General features: G+C 49.8%; 1 protein-coding gene across 1 annotated transcript in view; it reads left to right on the top strand.

Annotated features, from left to right (window-relative positions):
- Positions 1-27,647, top strand: part of LAMA5 (laminin subunit alpha 5) — an 86,520-nt gene that overhangs the window by 14,065 nt on the left and 44,808 nt on the right. Inside the window, exons 3-6 of the mRNA XM_030502679.1 lie at positions 22,798-22,915; positions 26,323-26,441; positions 26,806-26,976; positions 27,444-27,541. Coding sequence (XP_030358539.1) covers positions 22,798-22,915; positions 26,323-26,441; positions 26,806-26,976; positions 27,444-27,541 — 506 coding nt within the window. The remainder of the gene's footprint in view (positions 1-22,797; positions 22,916-26,322; positions 26,442-26,805; positions 26,977-27,443; positions 27,542-27,647) is intronic.

Here is a 27,647-nt window from a genome sequence, read left to right as displayed (position 1 = left end):
GGCAGTGCAATAAATAGTACATTGCTTCCCGTCTGATAGAAACTAAAAAGACGAGTAGGAAGACACAAGATGAGGCACATGCCTGGTGTGATGGGACAGAAGAGTCTTTCTAAATGGCTTATGAGCAGACCGAAGATCAGTGATAGCCAACTGGGGAAATGTGGCCTATTCACACAGACCTGGTAACTGAGTTTCAGCTTCTGGAGGCATGATGAGGGGATGGTTAGAGAGGAGAGACTGGAGCATGGATTTCTCATAGTGGGACATCCAGGGAGGAGAACAAGCCCTTTGCACTTGGGTGACTGCACAAGGTGAGGCTGTTGCAGTGGTTTGGGGCTACTTTGATCACCAGAGACTCTGATGATCAGAGTCTCTGAGGAGAGAGGATGGGAGGAATGATGATATTTTATGCTTCATAGAAGGACTTGCCAAGCATGGCTATAAAATAGCCCTTGTTAACATGAGCTCGGTGCTAATGGAAGGTGTGGCTGGATGGTGCCAGCTCCTGTTTGTGCAGCACAGGAAGCAAAGTGCAGGTTTTCTCCAAGCACCCCAACCTGGCCCCATCAATGCTGCTTTGGAAAGGCAGCACCCAGAGATGGAGAGAGCAGAGGTGGGGCTCTTGGTGTAGTTCAGGGCCTCAACATCCACTTCCCTTCTCAGACCTCTCCTGAGATGGTTCCATGTGTTCCATAGGTGGACTGGATATCACCTACTTGATGTCAGAGAGGGTGAGAGGGTAACAGGGGCCGGCAATTGCTGCTGCACAAGACTTGCTGGGGCTTGTCAGTCATTGCTCCTGGAGGGCAGTGTTGGGATGGTTGTTTGACTGTCTTGTCCTTCCCTCTGTCGAATAACAAAGCATTGATGAGAGTTGTGAGACTCCTGGATGTGGCAGGAAGCATCGTGCTTCTTGTTCCCAACCGTATCTACCTCAAGAAGCTGTGACTCTGCCAGCAGGACTGAATTAGCTGAGCTCCTGGTGCAGGGATGTGTTTGTCTGTGTTGTGTGGTGTACGCTGTTGTGTGGAAGTTCAGGCAGCTTCCATTAGAGTAAGTTGCCTTTACTCTGCAAGATTGGCATATCCGTGATGGCTTTTACTGTACCTATGTGTGCTGCAACCCACACCTTTGATGGAGCAGACCTACTGGCCAAGCCTGTGTGTATAACCCTGCCCTTGTTGGTGTGCTCTGCCTGAGAATCGTTTTGCATCTCCTATTGGCATCCTGATGCTTTTCAGTGCTTGTTTGCATAACCCATGCAGTGACAAGCAAACAGCCAAACCCTGACAGCTGCCACCGTTTTTCCCTCACGCATTTAGGAGCTCTTTCCCATTTCTTTGCCTGCTTTGATACAGAGCAACCCCCCTCACACACACTCAGCTGAGCTCTATTTATGGGTTCCTACAAGTTCCCATCACTGTGGATGGGAGCATGCCCTGTGACCAAGAAACAGTTGGCATGCTGCTGTAGGCATCTCTTGGATCCAGTTGAAGGCACATGATGCCAAGCCCTGATGGGAAGGGGAAAAGAATGGCTTTCTGGTATTTGCACTGAGTTGCAAACTGTAGACACAGGCTCATGACTGCAAACAGAAATCTGTCATTGGCTTCATCATGACTTCACTGTTGTTGTCCTGGCTGTTTGCTAAAGCTGTTCCTTAATCCTTTTCCAGGCTTTTGCAAAGTCTGCATCCACTGAAACTTAGTGGGCACGAAGATTTTGGCTGGCCTCCAGGCTGGGTTTTGTTTTTTCATTACCAGCCATTGCTTTCTGCCTTGGAGTAGGTTTGCTTCAAGTCTTTGTAAATGGGACTGTAAATACAAGGGGGCTCTTGGGGTATTGTGAGTAAAACCCTGTGTTCTTGTGAGCCCTTATGCCTGAACAGCAGCAAGAGCTGCCGCCCAAACGCTGTAGCTGCGGATCTCTGCTGGTGTTAGCAGTGGCATTGGGAATGTTAATCCCATTGCGACCCTGGTATGTGCTGCTGTTGGGTCAGCTAACCCGGCTATGAATGGCAGTGTCATGGTGGGGAAACCTGCTGATAAATGCTAACACAGTGCGTGGCTGTGACACAGATTTTTAGATGAATAAACCTGCTTGCACGGGTCGGGTTTGGCTTTGTTGAAATGTGCTAACAGCCGTGGCTTTAAACCCGCTGTTATCAAGGCTTGCAGGACCCAGGCAGAAGAATTACTGAAAAGTGGTGTTGCTGAAATGTTTGGAAGCTTGGGACAGTGGGGTTTGGTGCAGGGAGCTAATACATGGTGCAAGGGAGGTTCTCTTCCTCTTGGAACTAAGTCTTTGTATGTGCGGGACATGGAGCTGCTGCCTGATGGTGCTCCAGAAAGGCACCTTCCAACACCTTTTGGCCCTGGGAATAGACAAGGTAGAGGTAAGAAAGACAAGGAATTGAGAGCAGAAAGGAAGTGGCATTTGCCACCTCCTAGAACTGGGTTGAGAAGCACACAGAAATGTGGTGTGAGAGCTGGAGCATCCATAACCTCTTCCAAACCCAATGGTAGGATTTAGGTATCTACTGCTCTTGGGTGCCAGAGGGACTCCTCTGAGGCTTGTGTGAGTCAGGCAGCTTTGGCATTTGGCCATGCAAAATGAAAAGCCTTTCAGTGGCTTTGGTGGCAAGCTGAGACCTCTCACTTTGTGCCAGTTTTTAGCTAATTCATCCTCTTCCGTTTCCTCCCCTCCTCACCCTTCCCATGTGTGCAGGTTTGTGACAGGATATCCACTCCATTCAAGGGAATGGGGGAAATATTTGCTCCTAGCGTGGCCAGTTGCCAAGGTTGCTTTGTTCTCCTTGTCACTGAAAGGACAGCCCAAGGAAACCCTCAGACTGAAGCTGGCATGCAGCTCGGAGTGGATTTCCTGCAGCTTTGGAAGTGAAATGCATGACACAGGGATTTTGTGTTTAATGATTATTGCTTTTTATGCCATAAACAAAAGGAAAGTGAAGACCTGGGTGGGCTGCAGACAGGCTGGGTCTGAAATCCTCTCTTTGGGAATTGTCACAGATACACAAGTTGTGCCTTGTCAAGGTTAAAATGAATCTTGGTGGGTTTTTAGGTGGATTAAGAGCTGAGCTTGCAACAGGGCTGGGTTTCTAGGAGAATTCAGTCGTGTGGTTAATAGGAGGGTTACTCCTGCACCATTCAACATGTAGCTGGAGGCTCTTCATGGTGACACCCGGGTTGCAGAAGGCCTTTTTGTAACAAATGGAATGATGGTGACAAGGAAAGTGGTGAATTGCACTGTCTGGGTCTTAACTCCTTGGTGTGGCCAAAGCAGTGATGTCCAGGGCTCTGGGGTGATGGGGTTATGGGCTGTATAGCGAGGGTGAGACAGCCCTTCCTCGGTGAAGGGGGTAGTGCAGCAGGCTGGTGCTCTAACACCATGTTCTGCCTCTATGCCCTGCAAGACAGAAGGTTTGACCTCTGTTTGTCACTGTAGGTTATGTGGCATTTACTTGTGTGCATGCTGTGTTGTGGTGGGATCATTACATTGATGTCCCAGCCTCCCCCCAAAAGCTCTGGGAACTTCACAGACATCTAATTCACTGTTGGCCACAGAAAGAGCAGGAGCTGTTTCAAGTCTCATCCAGTATCTAAAGCACAAGATCCTATTTGTATCCTATGGAAGGGGACTCGAGTGTTCTTTTTTCAGCCCGTGATTTAGCCAAGGGCTTCCTGAATAAGCTTTGCAAATCAGCAAGGCTTTGTCAGCACTGACAAGGATCTTACTATAGCTCTTTTATAGTATTTTATTATTCTTATTTTTAGTACTGGCTGCTCATGGAGCAGGTCCCAGATTTGTACAGTTCCCTCTGGAGAGCCCATCTCCACAAGCTTGTGTTCCTAGCTGATGTAGCTGTGCATGGAGAACCATCCTGCAAGCAGTCTACAGCAGAAACCAGGATTCTTTTGCCTGACTTCTCCATTTCAGGCCCAGGAACTCTTAAAAATACTTAAATTGTCTTGTACAATGAACCTGGATTGATATTTCTTGCTGTAATTTAACTCATATATTGTACAGCTGGGAACGTTTGTTTGCTCTGGATGGTAGGAATGTCCTCTTGACAATGTACTATGCTTTGGTAAGTATGAATAGTGGGTTTTTCCACCCCCCTCTCCAGGTTTCTGAAGGCCAAAGTCTTGAAAGAGCTTAGAAGGGCTGCTAAAGCTGTGCTGATAAGATAGGCAGCAAATGTGCTTGAGAGCCTAATGTAGGAACAAAAATGTCTAAGCTGTTTGCTTTCCCCTTTACAGTGTGAAGAATTAATATGTCCTAAGGAGCCTGGGGAATAGTGTGCTCAGAGTAAGGGCTACACTGAAGTGTTGCTCCTGCCTGGCTTATGTTCTCCCTAGGGCTGGCAGCTGAAATGCTTGGTTCAGGTTTGCTGGGTAGGAGACTGGAGCTGGTTTGGACTCTGCAGAGCCCCACTGGTTGCAGTTTCATTTCTAGCAGGTTGCCATCTGCAGAGAGCCACCTCCCTGGAAGATGTGTTGGATGAACATCAGGCTGTGGTGCTGTGAGAATGACACTGCAGCTATTGCTTCAACACTTGTTTTTAACCTCCCAAGTAAATGACATACCTGTGCTGTGCCCCCACCCTGGACACATGCCATCACACATGCCCTTCCTTCTTTGAGCAGTGGTCTTTCAGTGGTGTGTGCTTACACACCCAGACCTTTTATCTCCACTAAATCACAGCTTTCTTAAGCCCTTGTGTTTTCTGTAGCACTCCCCTTATCTCTGTTCTTTCCCAGGGCTGGGCAGTGGGAGCAGGGAAGCAGGAGGGGCTGAGCAAGCTGTGAATGTGTGCTTGCCCTGCGGTGATGCTGTAAGGCTTGGAGCAGTGGCAGCACCTGTAGGACAGATGGGTTTTCCCAAGTTTCTGGGCAGCTGGGCTTTCTGCAAGGCAATCATTCTCTTTTTTAGTAGCATTTGTAGTGTGTTTGTGCAGCATAAAGTTGCAGTTTCTCATGTGGATGTCAGCTCATGGAAAGGGGCTGAAAACTGGCTTGAAAGTTGCCAAGTGTCTGTATGGTGTTGCTTCTGCTCTCTGTCCTCTTGTCCTTCTTTCCAACCATCAGAATAGAGATACTTTGGGGTCCTGGGAAGTGCTTTCAGTGTGGGACCAGTTAGCATATGCACTTTTGCAGCCTGGTGCTGGGACAGGGCTCTGCTGTCCATGCTCTCAGTGGCTCCAGTCAAGCTGGGGCTGAGGAACCCCATGCTCCTGTACCTTTTGGCCACATTAACATCATCTATAAGGACAGTGTGGCTGGTGTCCTCATGAAATTACTGTTCCTGATGAGAAGTATTGCGGCTGCTTCTGTGGTTTTCTTTCCTTTTCCTATAGTAAGTGTTCAGCAGTGACTTCACAGCGTGCAATCGCCTCCTGGTAGCCCCCAGGCTCTGGATCATACTTGTGTGTGTCTGTAGGCGTGTACATTCTGTTGCCTACTTGTAGCTGAACCTGCAGAGAAGACACTGGGTTTTTGGCTGCTCCTTCAAGGACATCTTCCTGGCTCGTGGACCCGTTGAGTTGGAGAGCTCAGAGTCTGAGCTCTGCTTCCTAACAGGTTTCTCTTCTGTTTTGGGAATTTACCAACTATAGCGAACGGCAGCAACTCCACGACTCACACCATCTTTGCCTCATTCTGTAGCCAGAGCTGGAGTTCTGGGCCATGGCACCAAGAGTTTCACCTTCACATGCTGTTTTGGGGGGAAACCTGTGCAATGTGGGTGCATCTGAATGAGGTATGATAGCTGCTGGGGTGCAAGCAGCAGCGTGGATGTGGTTATCCATTGAATAATTGTAAAGAGTTGTATAGCACAATGGGTTTTGCTCAGTTTGTAGGGCATCTGACCCTTCTTTTGCTAAGGCTTTCAACAACCCAATTTACAGCCTTGGAAGGGACCACCCAGGGTCTAGTTTCATGGCCAGCAGAAGAGGGAGGGAGGGAACTCTTCAAAGAGCAGAGGAGGTGAAATTACTACCACAGCCCGTATATTGATTTCATGAACGGTGAGGCTCGGAGGCAGATGCCAGTCTGCTTTGCTGTGATCTTAGCAGAATGTGACCCCTGTCCCTCAGCAGCCGAGTATGAAGGAGATCACCTTTCCACAGGCAGATCCCATTTCTGGAGGCCGCCGGGGCGATGTTCCTGCGCCTGGGAACGGTGCTGGGAGGCTTTGGCTGTGCCTGGGAGACACACGCACCCCATCTAGTATAAACACCCACCACAACAGCTTGGGAGACCAGTGCCAAACTGTGCTGTAGCTACCCGGCCTGCATGAATGGCTTTGCCTCCCCTCCTTTGAAGGTGGCGACTCTCTTTGAAAACAGGAGATCAAGAATCTGGTCTCGGACAAGTTGAAAGACACTATTTACAAATGTTTATCGTGGAGAATATTTATAAAGGTCCCTTTGGGAGCTGTGGCCTCCCTTGGACTGCAGAGTGCAGCTATCTAACAGCTTGTGAGCCAAACTGCTCAGGTTAGCGTGTGTCCTCCTGAGCAATCCTGCTTCTTCCCAACAGTCCATGGTGTTTACATCGCTGTTACACATGGTGCTGCATTCAATGCTAAATTGCCCTAGCAATGTCCCTGCCTCTAGAACTGCAAGGTTTCAGCAAAGGGTAGAAGTTAAATGGCTGCTCTAAAGGTATTTTGGGATATTCACAACAGGTTGTTAAAAGCTTCTTGTTAATCTCGTAGTAGCAGGACATGCTGCAACAATGCTCCTGCTTCCAAAATTAAGCATCAGCCCTATGTCCTTAATTCTTGCTCCACGGAGGAGCAGCATGGATGGAGGCAGATCAGTAGCATGCACCTCCCTGTGTGGAGTTGTGTGCTCTCCTGAACAGCAGAGCAAACCCTGGAGCCCGATGGAGATGAGCTGCCTGTGCCTGCGGTGCTGGTGGTCCCACGCTCCTCCAGCGAGGACACGCGCCGGGTGTTCAGGGCATGCTGAGTTTGTAATCCCGTGCTTATGCCGTATCCATAACTAGTACTTGTGGTGCTTTTTCTTGCATTGAGGGGTAGTAAATCACCCTGGTGATGCTGTTTTCTGGGCAGGGAGGAAGGATAAGGGCTTGGATTTCTGCAGTGGTGGGACCAATTAGATGTTATGTACTTACACCACCGGGAAGGAGGAAACCGGAGATGTCTGCCACACGCTGGACCCTGTCTGGTGCCGGTGTTGCAACAGCTCTGGGGTTTATTTTCCTCACCTCCCATCTCCTGCGTCTCACGTCAGCAGCGAGACCCGGTGCGGTTCAGTGTCCCTGCCTGGCGTGCCTCAGTGTCCCCGGGGCCAGGACAGGATGTCAGCGTGTCCGTGGTGGAGCTGCCATGGGTCGGGTTGCTGACAGGGAGAGAGGGGACAGGTGCTGTGCCGGCAGCATGGCCAGTGGGAATAGCAACCGCCCGGATTGGGAACTGGGTCAGCAGCGTGACCTGAAACACCCCATGGGGCTTGAGGGGCTCTGGGCTGCACCTCTTCCTCCAGTCCCTGCCTGGGTCCATGCCTCACCAGCCAGGAATCCGGTGTTGGAGATGTAAGCAGGTGGATTAGTGCTGCTGCACGCTCGATGCTGCCTGAGCACAACACTGACAGGAGTAATGTTGTTTGCTGTTGGTCTCCTCTCTGTGTGCTGAAACCTTTTCGACCAGGGTAGCGGGAGGTGTGTCGAAAACATCAATTCTCAGCTAAGTGAAGCTGTTGCCTTTGAGCTGGGCTTGTCTGTCAGCAGCAAGACCTGCTTTCTGCAGTGAAGTTACCTGTGCAGGTCAGAGAAGCAGGGCTCTATGGTGAGCAAGGCAAAGCAGCCGCAGATGTCTGAGTTGTGGGAGCTGCTGGGGCTCGAGACCAGAGTGACCGCACGTGTCTGCAGCGTGCTTCATCTTAATGTGTTGTTTATTTGATGTCCTGTTTGTTCTGGCAGAGCCCGGCTGCCTGCTGAGATAGATAAGTGAATGCTGCAAAACAGCGTGAGCGAACTCTGATTCTCAATGTCTTGCATTAGCCAGAAGCAGCTTTTCTCCCAGTGGTTGGTGCACAGATGCCAGGGCTCCATTAAGGCAGAGGGGGGAAAAGGGGAGGAGGGTCTCTATCCATTCCCTAAGCAGGGGAAGTGACACACTCCATTTTGGAAGTGCCTTTGGTGTCCATGATGCAGCAAACCCAGAGGAAAGCTATAGGTTTGGTTGCCCCACAGCTATGGGAGACAGTGTGCTGGATTGGGTGTATGGGAAGGCTTCAACTCTGGCTTGTGCCTTCCCTCTTCCCTTGGATCTGCTGCTGGTCCTTCGAGGGGTGTCCAGTGCTTTGGGCAGTCTCTGCTACACAGCCAGCAGTGACACTGGCATGCAGGATGCAACCATGGTGGGGACAGTCAGCAGCCTGCCCCAGAGGGACTGCCTTCTGTCCCACCACATTGCAAACCATCAATTTCCTGTTAGTAGTTACAATAACACAGCATGTTACTTAAAAACAACCCCACATAGTCCTCCCTCCGAAAGAATTCCAACCTGTCATGAAATTGAGAGGAGAAACATTTTCCCAGGCAAGCTCTGCCCGAAGCAGAGCACTTCTGTTCTCGTCAGCTGCTCACGCTTCTGGGAAAAGCCATCCGTGCATCCGACAGCAGGGCTTTCCTGGAGGTGTGAGGGCAAGAGGAGCTGTGCTGCGGAGCCGAAGGAAGGGAACAGGGGCTCATTTGAGCCACTTGTCACTCCCTCTGCTGTGTTCATGCTGTAAAGTTGGGGCTCTTCAGCCTGGAGAAGAGAAGCTGCGTGGAGACCTCGGAGCAGGTTCCAGTGTCTGAAGGGGGCTACAAGGATGCTGGAGAGGGACTCTTCATCAGGGACTGTAGTGATAGGACAAGGGGTGATGGGTTCAAACTGGAACAGGGGAAGTTCAGGTTGGATATAAAGAAGAAGTTCTTTACTATGAGGATGCTGAGGCACTGGCAAAGGGTGCCCAGAGAAGTGGTAAATGCTCCATCCCTGGCAGCGTTCAAAGCCAGGTTGGACAGAGCCTCGAGTGACATGGTCTAGTGTGAGGCATCCCTGTGCATGGCAGGGGGTTGGAACTGCATGATCTTAAGGTCCTTTCCAACCCAAACCATTCCATGATTCAGGCTGGAGGAGCTGGTCCCAGGGACAGCTTGCAGCTGGGAGTGGAAGGGAGCTCATTTGCCATCCCAGGGAGGCAGGATCAAGTCAGCATCGCCCAGAGTGTATCAGCCAAAGAGATGTGCGGTAGAGATTAAAGAATTCCCTGATATTTCAGTGGCTGATTGAAACCATACCGAAAACCTCTGCCTTGGGGGAGTTGCTGCATTTCATTAACTAAAAGCAGCCTCTTTTCATCCTACCGGAGTGGAGCTGCCAGGGGCAGACAGAAAACACGATGTTGGTATCACACTCACGATGCGATCTTATCAGCTCCTGCCTGTGAATTGTGACCAAGTTTAATTGACTCTTTCCCCAGGGTTAGTTTGGGAGGGTTCCCCTTCCCCAGCAAACGAGTTTTCCAGATGCTTACTTTAAAGGAGGCAAAAAAAAAAAGGGATTTGCTTTGGCCACCTTTCCAGCTTCCAGCTGCGAAGTACTGGAAATGTGGTTTTCATTACGTCCAAGAGAGAAATGTTTCTTTCTTCCAATGGGGATGGCAATAAATATTTCAAAACATAATATGCTGTAGACAAGTGAGTGAATAACACTTGTTTTCCACACAGCAGCGTGCAGTGGGTCTTGGCTGCTGTGATGAACACGCTGGGAAGTCGCTGTGGTCTTGCCTTAACGCATGGGCTGTGCACAGTCACTTCGTCTGGGTACAGATTCAGTAACCAAGTGTCTGATTCTGCCTTCAGGTAGCTTTGCATTAATAAAACTCCCAAACAAACAAAAAACAAAGCAGAAACGATCAGGAATCCTTAGCAGTCCCTTTGTGTTAACCTTCCAGTGCTACCACTGTCAGTGAACACACTGCTGCCCTCACAGCACATCTCCAGCCTATGACTCCTTTCTCCTCACCTGACCCTGGAACAGTTGAGTTCTGGAGTGAGCCTGATAAGTTGATAATGGGGCTATTTTGGATGAAGAGGAGGAGGGGTGAATTCCAGCTTTGTGGAGTATTCCCTCCCCTGCCAGTGTTGCTTTGCTCGTAGCAAGGGTGCTCCGGCCTGCATGCTTCTGGTGAGCTTGGCCAGGCCGGCATGGCCAGGGCACTTCTACAAATGGGAGGGTGGCAGGACACCACCTTGCACCTATTCCAGCTGATCTTAGGTGATTGTGTTGCTGAAGTTTGGCAACTTGACTCTTAAATTGCTCATCCTGCTCTTTCCTGCTTATGTGCCTTTAAAGATGTCTCCATCCTCTTTTTGTCCCTTGCTTTCTGTGGTAACAGCCCAAAGCTAAGATGGAAAGGCAGGATGTGAACTGACTTTTCAAACATCTTAGGCCTTCATTCCCAATGTGGGAACGCTTTAAAATCTGTTTCACCCACAAAGACTGCAGCATATTTTTCACTTTAAAATAATGTTTAATAAGAATTTTTAAAAGGAATTAAAATACCAATAGAAGCAGGAGGGCATAAGCCGAACATTAAGAAAAAGCCCTTGAGGATAACATGAGTTTGTGAGCAATTTGGTCTTGAACTCTGTGGGAATTGGACTAGATCTGTGAGGTCTTCCCGGATATCCCTGCATAATTCAGAGCCCTAAAAATAGCACAAAACTTGAATAGCCTGGATGACCTCGAAGCTGCTTTGCAAGAGACTTGCAGCATAGCCAGAGTAGGTGAACACCCTGCAGCACATCTGGGCCTCAAAACCCATTGAGGAGGCAGTTGGGGCATTGCTAATTGGTTACTGGTCTTCATTAGCATCAGGCTTTGATGGATAGAGCTCCCGAGTTTGCTCCTGCAATGAGCAAATAGTGCTGGGGGACTGTGGCCTCCCTTGGAAATGTGAAGTGAGTCTAAAGGGCTCAATTAAGTCTGTCCCGGGGGGGCTGTTCAAAGAGGACCTCAGCACCATGGGCTGTGCTGGCCGGGGGCTGCTGCAGTGATTTATTCAGCTCAGAGGAGGAGATGCGAGCATATGCACAAAGGTACTTACAGTGGAGCTCTGGTTTGAAACAAAGCAGCCAATTTCCTTTCACCACAGACAAGCCTTATCTCAGGAGATTACGTCTGTCTCGAACGGAGCCGCTGGTGTCATAACCAGCTCTTCCTGGGTGGATATAGGCTTGAGCAACAATCCCATAGCAGCGGGCTGGGCTCTGGCTGTGCTCGGTGAGCCCTGGTCTGTGCGGGCAGTGCTGGGACATTCTGGTTTTGGGGTTTTATTTAAACTGGCAGAGAAGAGCCGCAGGGGCTGTTGTCCTGCACGTTGCTGAGCGGGGCAGCTCAGGTGCCTTTTGAGACATCTTGTTGGAGCCTGAGTGCTGCTGTGGGGCAGATGTGTGCAGATGTGTGCATCCTGCTGTGCTGTCAAGGAGGAAGGCTGCCTGCGATCCATTTTGCTGGTCTGACAGGCATGGAGATTTCTCTCAGTAGTCATGAATGCATGTTGTCCATAGAAAAGGTCTTTTCTGGGACATGGTCTCCTCACCCAGAGAGAGAAGGTTGCGTTCTCCAGCTCCTTGGGAACACTTTTCAGTGCGCTCTCATGGATACAACTGCAGGAATCAACTGCTGCATGGTTGTTGTCCAAAAAGGGCTGGAGATTGGCTGCTTCATTAGTCCGTCGTATCCAAGAGTAGACCATGTTTTATAGTCCTGGCACAAACATGGCTGAGATATCTTTGCTTTTCCTCCTTCTCCCATGAGCCCAGTAGGTGCTGCCTAGCTTGGGATCAGTGATGGGCTTGCAGATAGGTCGGTCTGGTTTGACCAGTGCTTTCCCAAGCTCAAGGTGCTGGTGGAATTCTGTAGTTATCCTGTCCTCACCAACCAGGGAATGTTGCTTCTCCTCATCTCTGCATGCAAAACCCCATCCTGCCTCTGCAAGTGTGCTGGATAGTCAGGTTGCCAAAGAGTTTGGACTAGTGAGTATATATATACTTTTTTTTTTAGCTCATTCATATTATTCTGTGATGTTAGATGTTCATTTTTGAAGCTGGGGCAGGAAGAGGCTGGAAATAAGATGACAGCAAAAGGCTGGAGTGAACCCTGCAAGTAGAGATAATGCACTTCAGAGAGCATGGGTGAACTGGCAGGCTGGAAAGTTCAAGGAAATCTGAACTTCTTGCCTTTGGGATGCTTATTTCTCTCTGCACAGCCAGCTTGGCTTGTGACGTACCTCAAGCAGCTTCTAGTTTCACTGGGACCATCCGTTAGATACAAGTTTTCATGTTCAGAGCTGGACGACACGTATATTACTTCACTGAATTCTTATTTTTCTAATCTTAATCCATTTAAAGGATTTTGCTCTTATACCTGGTCTAAATCACAGGTCTCTCATGTAACCTCCTGAGCTTTTCCTCCCCTGCATTTTTGTTCCACGAATCCATCTTGTGATGTCTGACACTTTGACAAAGAGGAGAAATTCATCACTGTGCCTTTTGTCTTGATTTTCCACCCTCCCACCCCAGCTTGTTGGGAGTTTGGTGTTATATGATTAGGGATTTGTTAACCCAAGGGAGAGAGGTCTCCTGTCTGCATTGCAGGTTTCTTTCTCTAACCGCCTGAGTTTGGGAGGTGTTGAAGGCAGAGCGATGATGGGGAGATACAGTGAGCTACAGGAACTGGCTGCAGGGTCGTGCTCGCTCCAGGGGGTTTAAGACACTTTCAAGCCAAAATCCATTCGTGAAGGATGGTTTTGGAAATTGCTGAGCATTGTATCTCATAGGAGCTTGAGGCACACCTTGGGCTGTCCACCTTCCAGCCCAGCTTGGACCCAAACTGAGAACCAGGCAGACTCTCCTTTCTGAATGTGCCGGTTTCTTTGCTTGGCTTGAAATACCCTCAGGGGATCTGCACAGGTAGGTGGCACTGGGGTGTCATTTAACCACAAACAGTGTTTGCTGAGCTGAGACATCAACAATACAACGTAGGCGCCCCTTATTAATGCTACACTGATTTACTTCAGCTCTGCCAAGCTGATCTTCAGTGATCCACACTGTTTTCATATAGAAGTTGGTGGCTGTGCTGTGCTGCTGCTTAATTGCAGAGCAGAAGAACTGAAGTGGTATGAAAGGTCAGACCAGATTTCTTAGTGAGGAGCTGTTTGTTTGGAGGAAGTTGAGGAATTTTGGCCTAGGGCATGCTGAAATTCCTACTTGGTTGTGTGGGAGCTTGGGCTCAGGGCAGGCAGCTCCACTCACAAATCCATTGAGGCTTTAATTTATAAGGACATGAACACTTTGCATCTTGCAGGCTGTATTGTGCCTGCCCCAGCTGGTGGTGGCTTACAAGACTGGGAATCAAAGGAGATGTGCAGGAGAGCCTCTTGTTATCCCAGGAAAGGTCATGGAGGTGCATGGGCAGAGCCTGGAGGACCCAAGGACACCAGAGCCTTTGAGCTCTGCTGCGTTGAACCGTGGACTTGCACTTCTTCCCAGCTGTGCCCATACATCTGGGTCTGGAATGTGCCATGTCCTAATGACTTGATTTCATCACGACTGCTGCCAAAGTCACGGATTCCTTCTGTATGTTTTGAAAGCAAACAGTTACTGTGGACATTTTCTTCTCTGCCTCTCGGTGTGTGTGCAGCTGGGTGAACAGTTAACCAGACTAACCGAGAGCTGTTAAATTATACTGGAGGAAATGGGAAAGATTGGGAGCAGCTCTGAGCTCCGGCAAATTCATGGTGAAATCCTCTCATGGTGATGTTATCCTTGGCTGGGAGAGGGACGAGCATGGTCTTTTAATGAGATTCTTTCTTTCCCTTGTGCTCAAGGTCATAGTTTCTACCCTGTTAGACTGTGTGTTGATAAACAGGAGGTACCAGGCAGGGCTGTCACTAGGAGAAGTATTACAGCTCTTGACTCCAAGCCCATCCGTTCTCTCTGACCCAGGAGTGGATGCCCCAGGAGGCCTTACAGACTGCTTTGATGATTTGGCATCAAACCATCATTGGGTAGGGCTTGGGCTGGGCTCTCCTGCAGCCCTGCTCTACTGCTTGCTGTGCAGAGATGCTCAGTCACTGGGGAACAGGGACAGGTTTTTCTCAACAGTTGGACCTTCTTCCCTATATATAGCAAGAAGTCATGTTGGTTGGTTTTTTCAGCCGTGCAGGGATATGTGGCAGCATCGTGCCATCCTCTCCTTTGTACATATGTTTTGTCTGTTGTTTGAGTCTTCCTTCCCAAAGCAACCAGTTGATGTTCTTGAAATATCAGCGTAAGATTGTTCCCTGAGCAAAGGCAGCGTTGGGGTGAGCTGCTCTTGTGAAGGAGGTTGTCCATGTGAACAGGAGCACTGGAGAGTGACCCATATAGAGCCAAGTGCAATGGACTTAGAAGGTTTATTTGCAGGAGCTCACTGTGGGGCACTGAGCCCTTCATCCTGCACTGGCCATGTCCTTCCAGGCCAGAGATGTGCTCGTTGTCTAAAACTTGCCCTGGTAAGCTGGGGCACTCCAAAGAGATCATTTTTTCCCCATTAGCCTCTTGAATCTAGGTGGCATTAAAAAACTTGAGTCAGTTCTTTGCCATTAGTTACCAAAAAAATACCTTGCCTATGTGTGAACTGCAGCTCCTGAAGAGACTGCTGCTGCTTAGTGTTTCAAACAACTGCAGTCGAATTACATCCCTCAAGTCGTGCTTTTCCATAGCAATTTCCGATTTAGGATGCAAGCAAAACCTTGCCGATTTTTCTCCTTACAGAAAAGCATGGTTTTCTGCATGTTGTGGGGTTGCTGGCAGAGTTTGCATTTTGTTAAAACTAGTCACAAATTGCTGTTAGTGAGGAGAATTTGGGCAATGGACCAACAGCCTTTGAAAATCAGTCCCAAGGGTAATGCAGGAGTTCTCCTTCTCAAAGCCATCATCATGTAGGTGGCTGGATTTATGTAGCTGTCTGGATTAGAGTGATTTCCAGTTAAATTCCTTTATGATACCAAGTCTTGCTGGTGTATCTGCTCATTGCTCACCTGTGCACATGAAGGTAGTTTGGCTTCTTTGCTTCTGCGCGTCAGCACAACACAAGCACATGTTATTTCACAGTGGGGGCCATCAGTACCTCCCCATTAGTGTCTCCTTGAGCCCATAGACTGTTGATTTTCCATTTTCCTTCTTGGAGCCACTTTTTTCCTTCCTCTGCTTCTCAATACCATAGTTCACTGGAGGAAGACCCTGGTATGAACTACCCCTAATGCCGCCAGGAACTAAATATGATGCACATGTTTTCCCAGGAAACCCAACTCCCAAAAAACATTCCCAGAAGCTTCCTAGAAGCATTTAACAGACAAAGACAATTGACACCTCGAGCTAAACAGGCTGAGAATCTGAAATCCTGAATATAATTATTATGTCTTATCTCTGAAGCTTTAGGAATTTTTCAGGGTGTCTTTTACAACCACCTCCATGCTGGGCTGCTGGTGTTTGCAAGAGGATTAAAGCAACTCGGGAGGGTTATGGTCCTTGTGGTGAGGGCATCTACTCCTCTCTCTGTTCTATGGCCTTGCTCTGCTCCTGGGCTGATCTTGTCTTGCAGGCTAAAGCCAAAACACAGCACTGTGCCAGCTGCTAGGAAGAAAGTTAACTCCATCCCAGCCAAAACCAGAACACCTCCTTTACGGGGTGCCCAAGGCTGTTTGCATTGTGGTGGCAGCAGAGTCCACTAAGCCCTTCCCCGAGGCTGTGCTAGTTCAAGTTTGCTCTAAAAGACAAATATTTAAGTCTTGTCTGTAAGGGGTTACTTTACACTTCTCCCAGCAACCTAATAAGTTGCAAAGGCCATCTCAGCCAAGTGCAGGGTATCTCCTAATGCACAGTGAGAGCCTGGTGTGGGCGAAGGCCTTATCTGTAAGTGACTGAAGCCTCATCCCGAGGAATTCCAGCCATCCCCTTCTATCCTGACTGCGTTCTGCTCTGCTGGGATGCCTGTGGTTACCTACACCCACCATGGGCACATCTGGCTCCAGTAAGTGACCCTTGGGTGGCTGTTGGGCAAACACAGAAAGGGCTCATTCAGGAAGGCCCCCACTTGCCGGGGGGTCTGTACAGGTTGCTGTATCAGCATCCCCTGAATGCTGTACGTGTAGCTGTGTGGCACTTGCTGTTTGCAGCTCCAGGCAGGCATGGATTTAACAGGATGCTCCCCAAAACCTGCATCCTGCCCATATTCCACCATGACCCTCTCTTTAGTGCCAGCTGCCTGAACGGGCTGCATGTCAGGCTTTTGCTGCTGCCCTGTTGGTGGTTATTTCTAACACTTGGCTACCCAAATCTTCTATTCAGCCGTGTGCAGGCTCACAGAGCCACAAGGGATGGCACTGCTCAGCTTTGCCAAGTGCTGCAGATCTGTTTGCCTGTTTTTGGCAGGAGGCGTGTATGGTGCTGCCTGGGGAGGGACGACTCGCACAGGAGGATGCTGTGAAGATAGAGCAGTGCTGTGTGTGAAACTGGACGAGCCAAATCCTTCTCAGAAGTGGTGTTTAAAGAAAAATCCTTTGTGGAAAACGCTCTGTCAGCTGTTCCTTAAGCCAAGCTGCTTAGAGAGGGAACAGCAACTGTGTGGAAAATAACATCATGAGACGTTGGGTGGCTGCTGCTGTTAGTTACAACACTGAGCAGGTTTCATGCTGATTGGTAGCTCCGCATCTGTGGTTTCCAAGAGAGGGTTTTCCTTGATCTCTCTCAATAGAACTCTTGAGTTTTGAGAGAAGAGTTTGCAAACAGGCTGGTGCAAAACTCAGTCCCTTCCCTGTGCCCTGGGTCTGGTGCTTGCCTCCCTCCCCAGCGCTGCAGGGGGGTGTGAACAGCTCTGTCCTCTCCCCTTGGGCTTGGGTCTGTGCGTGTCCTGCACCAGGCAGGGGATGCTGTCACCTCTGGGAGCAGCAGTGGGCTCAGGGCAGCATCTGCCTTGTCCCGGAGGAAGGTGAGAGCTACCTACCTGCAGCTCTGGTTTCTCTCTCAGAGGTGTTTCTGAACCTGAAGGGCTTCTGAGCATGGCTGTGATGAGTTGCAATGGACTCTGCAGACAGTGGAAGGGAATGGATGGTTATTTGTAAAACTTGGCTATCTAAATCTTGGGATAATGAGTATGGGGGAACCTTCTTATTCAGAACCAGCATGAATAATTTGGGAAAATGTCATTTTTAGAGTGAGGACTGGACACACAAATGTATGAGAATGAGGCAGGAGCTGCTGTGAGCAAAGGAGGGAAACAGGCAAATCATGTTTCAGTGCACACCCGTATTTCAAACACTGACTTTCGTGCTTTTTTTTGTGCTGGGTTGGTTTGTTGAGTATCTTACAAAGAAAAAGCCAGACGTGCTTGGAGGGAAGCACCTTTTACTGCTGCCTAGAGAGGTTGAAATAGTTCTTGTGTGATTGGAAAGAAAAGGTAGGCACATACCAGCAGCTAAATGTGAGAGATTTTAATAAAGGATTCTGATGTATGGGCTGGGAAGAAATAAATGCTCTGTAGGACAGCAGGGGGACAGTCAGACTGTTAATGAGTAAATCCATTGCTTCCATGAGAATCAATGATTACAGGCAAAAGATGCAGAAAGGGCAGATCACTGACCCAGAGAAACTCCAAGCAAGCCAGAAGCTCTCTGGCTTTCCCAGGCTTTCCCACCTTCCACGTGCTTGTTTGCAGAGAGAAAAGGTGCATGGGGAGGTTTGATCATTACTCGCTTTAGCTCCTGCCACTGCTGGGATGAGCAGATGTGGTGCTGGTGCTGCTGTGTGTTTCCAAGCCTGCTGAGTGCTGCTGTGCCCATGGTAGCTGGGCAGCTATTGCTGGGCAGAGGTGACCCGTGCTCCCAGGAAACTGCTTTTCCTTGGTGCTGTGGACCACTAACCCCATCCAGGCTCTGGCCTCTGCCACGTCTTCCAGGTTTGGGCTTGTAGCTGCAGTGTTGGCCCAAGGAATGGATGGGCTTGGGAGGAAGCAAAAGCATCAATCACTTTTGAAAGCTTTGAGGAAAAATGAAGAAAAAGACCAAAACCAGTTTACACGGTAGTTTTGAAATGGTTCATCTGGGTTTTTCCTGCTTTCCCTGCTTCAGACCAGGCTTTGCAGATGTAATTCTATGATTCTCTGGCTGGAGCTGCTGTGCGTGACCCAGGCTGGGGTGCAGTATGCCCCAAACTGCTGCTGGCCACTGCTCCTGGCCATGCTGTGCGTATCCAGGAGGCCTCAAGTGCCCCTGAGAGTGGGATTTATTGCCCATGCACTGAGCAGCACCTGCTCACCTGCTCCATCCGATCCTTCCAGGAAATCCCAAGCAGGAATACGGCAGCGCTGGTAACGCTATCCGCACACGCGCTCCACAGGGATATTTAGCAGCGGTTAGCAAGAGATGAACTGCTTTGTTTTTACATGGTGCTATTTAATAAGTCAACACCAAAGGTAATAAATCTGTCCTATGTAAAACTAGAGAGTGGTTTACTGTATAAACTACTCCTGCGTGCTCCGGGGCCAGGAGTAGAGCTACACATAGCTCCTGGCCAGCACAGCCTGCTCTACCTTTTTGACAGAGGGCCAGACAAGGGCCTCTATTGCCATTTGTCCACATGTAGTTGCCAGTATTACAACAACGTGAAGATTTACTTATTAAATGTTACTGTATGGCTTTGTGGCACCTCAGAGGACTATCAGTGAGACTTCACCAAAGCTCCCTCATAAAGAAACACAGGATGGGGCTGGGTCCAGCTTTGCTCTTCTGTTTTCCATGTGTGCCTGCCAGAGCTGGAAAACTGAAATCAGTGTCTTGAGGGAGGGAATAGAAGAGAAATGTGCAAGTTTGCCACCATGTGCTGCTTACTCAGGTGGATAGATGGATGGAGAACATGCTGCTCTAAATCAGCTGAGTTTCTCTTGTCTCTCTAGATCCTGGTTTTATTCTTCAAATCTTTGAACTCTCACGCAGGGCAGTAATTCAGTGTGGTATTTTCATGGGATCTTGGTGCTGGATAAGGCTGACCACTAACCAAACACAAATGGATGGAGTGGGTGGGAGATGGAGGAAATGCCCTCATCTCCATCTTCCTCTCCTGGCTCCAGGACTTGCTCCATCCTTCTAGACACTGGGGCAGCCACAAGTGGTTGTTACTAAGGAAATACACCAAAGCCACTACCCCAACAGCAGCTAGAGGGAGGGATGTTACTATTTTCAGAGCAAGTTGGTTGCTAATTGAAATACTCGTCAGAATTTCCTGGCTGAAAACTCATTTCATGTAATCCCAGGTGATGGTCAAAGGTTGAGCTGTGCCTGGTGTGCTTTTAGAGGGGTGAGAGCAAGGGATCTGCTTGACTACAGTCAAGTGTGTGCATCAGATCTGGTGCTTCACCTCCTTCCTCCATGGAGAAGGGAAAAAAATTGCCTAAGGGACTGGGAGCATAGAGGTTTTTATTCATCTGACTGATAATAGGAGCTAAATAAAGGCTTTGGAAAAAAACCCCGACTATTTCTCTTGCAATATTAGTTGGGCAGAACTGTACTGGAACTAAACATGGAATGAAAAGTCTGGCTTTTGTGCCAGCTCTATTTTTAGAGTTTACTGCTTCATCTTTGTATCTCTCTGAGTTTTCCCAGCACATGCACTGGAAGCAGCAATCTGCCTTGATGCTTTCCGGCAGGCTCTGATATTCTCGAGATAAGGATGTGGGATGGAGCGACACGGGGGGACTGGCCAGTTGTGACACACATCCCTCTGAATACCAGGATGCGGCTCCTGTTCCAGGATGGGGGTTCACTGCGGTCACAGACTCCCGGATATTTTCAGTGCTCCATGTAGGAATGGTCATGGAGGGCAGTGGGTGTGCACGTTGGCTGCCTTCTTTGTGTCCCAAAATTGCAATCACGACTGGAATAAAACTGCAGCAGACTAACAGTGTGCAGCAGAGCGATGGGTTTGGGTATGGAGCTCAGGAATCATGTTTGGCTTTGAGAGCAGGATTGGAATATCCAAACTGGGCTTCAGCTGAGATACTGTAGTTGGCCCAGTAAGAAACCAGAGGTTCTTGTTCTTTCCTGTGAAGAGCAGCAATAAAAGAGAAATAGTTGGCATGCTCCCCTGGTCTTGGATGTTTAACCCTGCCACTGGGGTTGGGACTGGCCTTTCAGCTCCCAGCAAGCATGGACACAGTTCTCCCCAGTGCCCAATGTGTGTCCGTGTCTCCCATGACTTCAAATGTCTTGAAACCAGCTACATCTTCTTCCAGCTAGAGAGGGCTCATGCGGGTCATGAGCCTGTGCATGCCCGACCCCAGCACTCCCCTGTCCCAGGAGTGCACACAGCAACCAGCAGCACTGGTTCTTTTCTTGGCTGTTGTTTGCACTTTGTGAAGCCCTGAGCCCCAGGATTGGTTTTGCTTCAAGTCTCAGTGTGCAAAAACTGGCTCTCACCAGGCACTGGTTCAACTGGATCGTAACCCCTGGTCTCCAGAGGCAGGGGATTTCTGAGAGCTGCTAAAAGCATCAGGAGTTTGACCCTGAGGATGTTTAATAAGGAACATCTTATTTCCAGCACGAAGCTGGACAGTGAGGACCCCCCCAGAAACTCCAGGGGATTTACTATAATCTTGTAGCTGGTTTTGCAAAAGGATAAGTGCAGAAGATAGGGATATGCCTCACGTTTCTAGGGTTGTGTTTGTGGTTGCTGTTCATTCGGAGCAGAGGCTTTCGCAGTGCCCGAGACCACAATGTGTGCAGGTATATGGGAACTGCAGTGAATTTTGTCCACCTAAAGGCTATGGCAGATTCCAGCAGCAGCATTCATTTATTCCCTGTAGAATAAAGCAGGAGGAGGATTTAGAGTGGAGGGAAGGTGTAACTTCACTGGTTGGTACTCAGCCAGCTTCTATGCCAAGAGGAAGATGTTGAGCTGTGAGAACTGGTCCTGCAGAGAAAGCAGCTGCTTGAGCTGAAGCCTCTTGGGCTTCACTAACAAATAACAGCTCTGCTGAGAGGGTAAACAGGCAGAAAGTGCTGCTCCTCCAAAAAAGGTTAGTCTCACATTCCTTGACAACATGTAGCTTGCAGAGGGGAGTGAAGGCAGCATTTAGGTCTGTTTTTTCTCAGCCTGCCTGAGGTCTTTTGACAGCAGGGAACCGTGTTGGTTGACCGCTTCGATATCTTAATTCTGGATGGCACCAGTCCTTGCCAGTGCAAACCCTGACAGTAGTGACAAATCCCATCCTCCTGCCCATCCACAGCTGGAGAATGGCCTCTGACCTGCTTGTGCTTCAGGATCATGCAGAGTTCACTCCTCCCCAACCATCTCTCTCAGGTCAACCTTAGCCTACACCTAGGTGTAAGTTCAGGTGCCAGCCTGTGGTGGGAACCAGAGCAACCCCTGGCAAGTGGAGGAGAGGCGGCACCAGAGCAGCATCCAGCAGGAGCCTGAGGAAGTTTTTGTCTGTATGTCCTGCTGAGGAGGAGGCTGAACTGGTGCCGATCCACAGGGACAAGTGCTCTTGTCCTCTTGCTCCATACCCACACAGACCTCCTCGGCTGAATGACCATAACAAGACTTGTGTGTTATGGATGACTTGGTAGATTTAAATGCCTCTCCTTGTCTCTTTTTCCCTTTAACCAGCCTTCTCTGGGTTGTCAGGGCTATGTTGGAGGCCTCAGCACTGTGTGTGGCTGGGGCAGAGCTGAGGTTCAGGCTGCTGTTCTGGCCCCTCTGCAGCTGGTCATGGCAAGGGCAGGAGGGCTGAGACAGGCAGGGAGCCATCCTTTTCCTGCCCGTGTAGAAGTGTCCCTCTGGATACCTGTTAGTCTTTGGGGGATGTATGCTCATACAGCACCAGCTTTGTATGAGGAGGGACTCCTGAGCTATAAATCTCTGCTTTTCAACCACTAAACTCCCTTTTGGGTTGTTTTTGACGTTAGGAATTTTCTCTGATAACAGAACTTTATTTGCCTTTAAATATCACTTTGTGACAGGATGATGGAGTGGGGATTCTTGGAGCGAGCCTGTGCCAGCCGGGGAAGGGAAATTCTGCTGCGGCTTTTGTTTCATTCCAGCACTGACATTTTAGCTCTTTAAAGAGTACATTTATTTTATTCTTGGCAGGGGTGTGTGTGCACACATCAGTGTCCAGACAGATGGGAGCAGCCCAGTGTCGGGGCTGTGCTGGAGCAAGCGCTGCTCTCCCCTCCCTCTGGCACCTGGGGAAGGGGAGCTGCTGTATGGAGAGCCTTGAGAACACGCAATAAAACCAAGGATGTTGTGGCATTGTGTGCAAGGTGCAGCGGGAACCTGTTACCCCAAGAACAACCCAAAAGCCAAGTCCTCCAGAACAGCTTCATACCTGTAGTACTATGTATTGTAGAGCTGCCTGCTCAGGTCACGGCTAAGTCTAAGGTGTTGCCCAGCCCGGCCTCCCAAGTACAGCCCATAGCCATGAGGTCTGTGTTCTGTTTGCATTCTGGTGGGAGCTGAGCTCCCTAATCAGGCTCTCTGCAGCAGCCATGTCATATCACGATCCTTTTAGATACGGAGGATTTTGCTCTGCAGGCTGCTTGTGAGCAGCAGCATCTGCAAAGTGCCAGCTTATTTATTCAGCTTGGGTCCCACTAAGCTCTCCCTGGTTTTCACAATGCTTTGAGCAGCCAACTAACTCTGTGTTCCTTTCTTCCAGCTCTTCCACGTAGCGTATGTCCTGATCAAGTTTGCCAATTCCCCTCGTCCTGACCTCTGGGTGTTGGAGAGATCTACTGACTTTGGCCTTACCTACGAGCCCTGGCAGTATTTTGCCTGTAAGTATGCCAGTGTTGCAAGGGAGCTGCAGCTTCATGCCAGGTCATGGAGCCACGGTGAAGGCAGCTCTTTGTGCAAGTATGAGGCTGGGTTGGGAGTTTTTTAAAGGATACTCGTTGGTGCTCACCCAAATCTATGTGGATGCCAAAGTTGGCACCAGTGTCCATAGTTGGGCCTTGCTGATGTAGGTCTGGAACATGAGATTTGTTATCATCTTATCATCTCCTCCTTGCCGTCCCCTCTCTGTCTGTCCTGTACTGTATCCAAACTGGCATATTTCAGCTCCTCCAGAAGCAAACCAGCTTCCAAGTGGCTGCTGTAACAGAAAAGTCTGGATGCAGAAAACAGTCCCTTTGTGCTTATCAGCACTGGAGATCGGATACAGGGCAGGGAACTGCTCTCCTGCCACTGTGCAAGGTGGGATCAGAGACAGCGGCTGCAGAGATCCAGTCTGTGCCTTTGACTTCTCTGATTAAAACCTGATCCCTTTGTAGAAACAGCTGGTTCTACAAAACCCTTCTCCCAAAGGGTCTAGGGGTAGCCAGATGCTGAGGAACTCGTTAACCACCGGCTCCTCCCCAAAGCAGCACCAGTGATTGGGAGAAGATGTGAGTTAAGATCTACAGCCAGAGCTTAAAACCTGGCAAGGACAGACCTCAGAGCACTCAGAGGCCTTGCAGTGGGTTATAACCCCTAAAGGCTCATATTTCTGGCTTACCTGTCAGCCTGTGCTTTAGGTTTACTGTCCTTTTCTTGTGCAGGGAAGAGCTGCAGATATTTTACCTTAGCGTGGCAGCTCCTCTCCCCTCTGCTGTGTGCTAGTGGGGAACTGCTGCTGTCAGGTTGCCTGCTCAGCTTTTTCCTATCTTCTCTGAGAATTTATCTTCCAGCTCTGAAGCATCTTGGGGCCTGTTACAGCCACGTTATTGCATGGTTTGGGGCTGAGCAGGGAGCTCTTGCCCCCCTTGCTTGTTCCTGCGTGCAGTGGCCATGCTGCAGTGGCTGGAGTCCTCTTCCCTCCTGCAGCACCAGTTCCCGTTACCACCCCCCTTGAGAAGTGACATGCAGTGACCCAGCCCAGTGGAAAATTCCCATGGAAATAAAGAGGTGGCTGCTCCAAAACCTGCCAGATTCGCTAGCACAAGAAGTCCTTTGCAGAGGTTTATTTTTGGCCTGGGGAGTTCTGTAGGTGGTCTAATAAAAACACTGGTGAGTTCAGTAACAAGCAGCTGTCAGAAATTGAAGTGTCCTCCAGAGACACCAGTGACCATGCCCTGGGTGACACCGTCCCCATGGGCTCAGTGCTGCCCCTTCAGCCCCGCTCATCACAGGGGTGTTGGGTTCCCCAGGCTGCCCCATGCTCCCCAGCCAGGCTGCTGAAGTGCTTTTGGGCTTATCCCTGTGGGATCAGGGAATGGCTCATGGAAAGCGTCTGTTGGTGCAGCTGAAGGGCTCTGGAGGGACCGTGGCGATGCAAATCCTCCGTGCCTCACAGTGGGAGCTCCACGCCATCCGCAGCCACCAGAGGAGAAGCAGGAGCCCTGGGGAGAGCACCATTGGTGGTGGTGGTTTTCTGCATGAAGGGCTCCCCACATAGCATGTCAAATGGGAACAGGACTTGATAGATGCCCAGTCCCAGCTGCCCATCCAGGCCCACAGAGCCCCAGCTCATCGTGTTGTGCAGGATGAGCCCACTTCATCTCACTTTGCTGGGCAGTGCCACCACGGAGGGGCAGGCAGCCATAGCACAGTGAGGCTCTGTCCTTTCCTCTGCCTAGGGCAGGCTTCTGCAGTTTGTTGTTTTGTTAAAGCATTGCTGTGGTTTAAGGCTGATGGGTTGCTCTGGTTTAGCTCAAAGAGCCTGGTCTCTGGCTCACACGGTTGTGTAGATTTACAGTAACTGGAGGAGTTCTTTGGTTTTCCTGAGTAGCTGCTCTTGCCGAGCATCCTGTCTCCATGCCCAGCCATGAAATGATGGAAATCCATCATCTTGAGCCAGTGGTGACAGGCTCCTCACCTGGGGCTTCAGAATAAATTGCCTTTAAAGAAGCATCTGGTAAAGCTAAAGCTTGGTGGCCAGAGACCTGATGTTAAATGTTTCCACACCATCTTCCTGTGGATGCATCCGAGCTCCTGCTGTTGCCAAAACAGTGTTTCATGGAGCGAGGCCACGTTGCTGGAGACGAAGCAACGGAGAGAGATGAAATCAGGGGAGGCAGCAGCTCAATGTGCTTCCCCCTTCCTGTTCCTCCTGCCTGGCTTAGCCTGCCAGTGCAGCACATGGAGTGATGGGCATGCCTTCTGGAGGCACATTGCAACAGATTTGAGGGATTATTCCCATGAATTGGGTTGATGTTTCCCCACCAGCTCCCTGTGAGCTGAGCAGCGCTGGCAGGAGCAGCAGGTTCTGTTGGCTGCCTTCTCTTTCTTCTTCTCCCTCGGGAGCATTGCACTGCTGAGAGCTCCTGGCACAGGTAAAATGGGATTAGGAAGGAGCAGCCTTTGGCCCAGGCTCTTCCCTGGGGGAACAGTCCCTGAGAGTGACACTGTGTGGGTTTTTGCATGGGTAGATCCGGGTGCTCACCATCCAACACAGGCTGAACTGCCCCAGCATGTTCGCTTGGCTCTGCCAGCACACGGATGGCCAGAGCGTGCTGGACTTACAGGAGCAGCCGTGCAGGGAAGCCAGGACATTCCTACAGCTGCAAGGAGAGCCTTGGCATGCAGTGTTCCCAAAGCAGGTTGCAGGGCCAGCAGTGTGGCTGCCTTTAGCCAGCCTTGCATTGCCACTTAGTGGCAGGAGCCCTCGACTGCTGTCCCCAAGGGGTGGTTCTGGGTGGCTTTGGCATTTCTGTGATGGCTGTGCCTTGTGGTTGCTCCCACTGCGTGGTTCTGTGCTGGCTCACTCTTTGGGACCTTAAGGAGCCATGTGAGCATGATGGTGTGAGCTCCTCCATCAGGAGCTGAGCTCCAGCAGCACAGAGCCCTTCCTCAGTTCAGCACAAGCAGTGCAACAAATCCAGTGCCAGCAAGGCAACAAATTCAGAACAGGGTTAGATCTCAGGCTGGTGAAACTGTGAGCTTCATGCCGACATTCAGGGGTAGGTTTTCTCTGCAGGTTTTCACAGTGGGTACAATGGCCATCCTCACTTCCCTCATTTGCTGCAGTGAGGTCATGTGGGGCATTTTCTGACCATGCCTCTTTATTCTCATAGTGACTCCCTCCCTCAGTGGTGTATGTGCATGTTAGCAATGACAGTTAAATGATACAAAGCAATCTCTGTGTAGTAAATGCCTTAAAAAGAGCATACCCTCTTCTGTCCTCTTGGTCAATGTGAGGAAAATCAATACAGGGCTCTGAATTGTTCCTTTTCTCTTACTGCTCTCATCTCTGGTTGATGATCAGCTTCCAAGAGGGACTGCATTGAGAAGTTTGGGCTGCAGACAGTGGATCGTATCACCAAGGATGACCACGCCATCTGCACCACGGAATACTCCCGGATTGTGCCTTTAGAAAATGGGGAGGTGAGAGCTGCATGTTTCCATCCCTTGGGGTCTCCAGGGTTTCTCAGTGACTGGAGGTGCTCTTATTAATTGACTTTTGGATGCCACTTGAACTACTCAGTTAAACCAAAGGAGACTGGCAGGGAACCAATTCAGTTGTCTTGAAGGGAGGAAAAGATTGGGATCGGCTGAGGGAGAGATTAATTTCCTCCGTCTCACAGGACTGCACAGATTTGTTTTCATAGAACTACAGAATGGTTTGGGTTGAAAAGGACCTTAAATATCATCTAGTTCCCCCCCCCTGCCACGGGCAGGGACACCTTTCACTAGACCAGGTTGCTCCAGGCCCCATCCAATGTGGCTTTTTCTCTCCTTGCATTCACAGATCGTTGTCTCGCTGGTGAACGGGCGCCCAGGAGCCATGAACTTCTCCTACTCTCCTCTGCTGCGGAACTTCACGAAAGCCACCAACATCAGACTGCGCTTCCTGCAGACCAACACTCTGCTCGGGCACCTCATGGGCAAAGCTTTAAGGGACCCTACGGTGACAAGGAGGGTAAGGCAGACCTTGATACCTCTTGCTAATGAGATGGAAGTGTTTGAGGGCTGTGTGTGCCACCTCTGGGGAAAAGACAGCCCTGGATGCTGCCCATGGGGACTTTCTCTCTCTGTACTTGTGCTCCCCAAACGTCTGCAGCGATGCCACTGCTGCTGAGGCTGGAGCTGGAGGCAGCTTGGGAAGAGCTGTGCTTAACACCAACAATGTGAAAGTGGGAAATGCCTCCTGGTATCACATGGGGCTTTCTGGCTGTGTCCGGAGACCTGACTTGTAGCTAATGGGCTCTGTTAGCAGTGGTGGGTCTTACTGTAGGTGGATATTGCAGCCTGCAAGGTCCAGCTTGTCACTGTAAGGGAAGTATCCCTACAAATTTTACTGTATAAAGTCCTGCTGAGTCCTGAGCAGGGCAGTTATGAAGTTTATTCATGAAGATACTAATGGCCAACTTTCCTTGTGCTCTCCAGTATTACTACAGCATCAAAGATATCAGCATTGGAGGGCGCTGTGTCTGCCACGGCCATGCAGACGTCTGTGATGCCAAAGACCCTAATGACCCTTACAGGTACATTTTTCAATGTTCTGTGTAAAAGTGTTGGAATTGTGCTAAGAGTGAAAGATTCCAGTGTGAGTAGTGTCCTGGCCTGAGCTTATAGTTGTGCCAGCACTGT

The sequence above is a fragment of the Strigops habroptila genome, chromosome 13 (genome assembly GCF_004027225.2).
Source record: "Strigops habroptila isolate Jane chromosome 13, bStrHab1.2.pri, whole genome shotgun sequence".
NCBI classification, from domain to species: domain Eukaryota; kingdom Metazoa; phylum Chordata; class Aves; order Psittaciformes; family Psittacidae; genus Strigops; species Strigops habroptila.
This window is presented reverse-complemented; position numbering and strand designations above follow the sequence as displayed.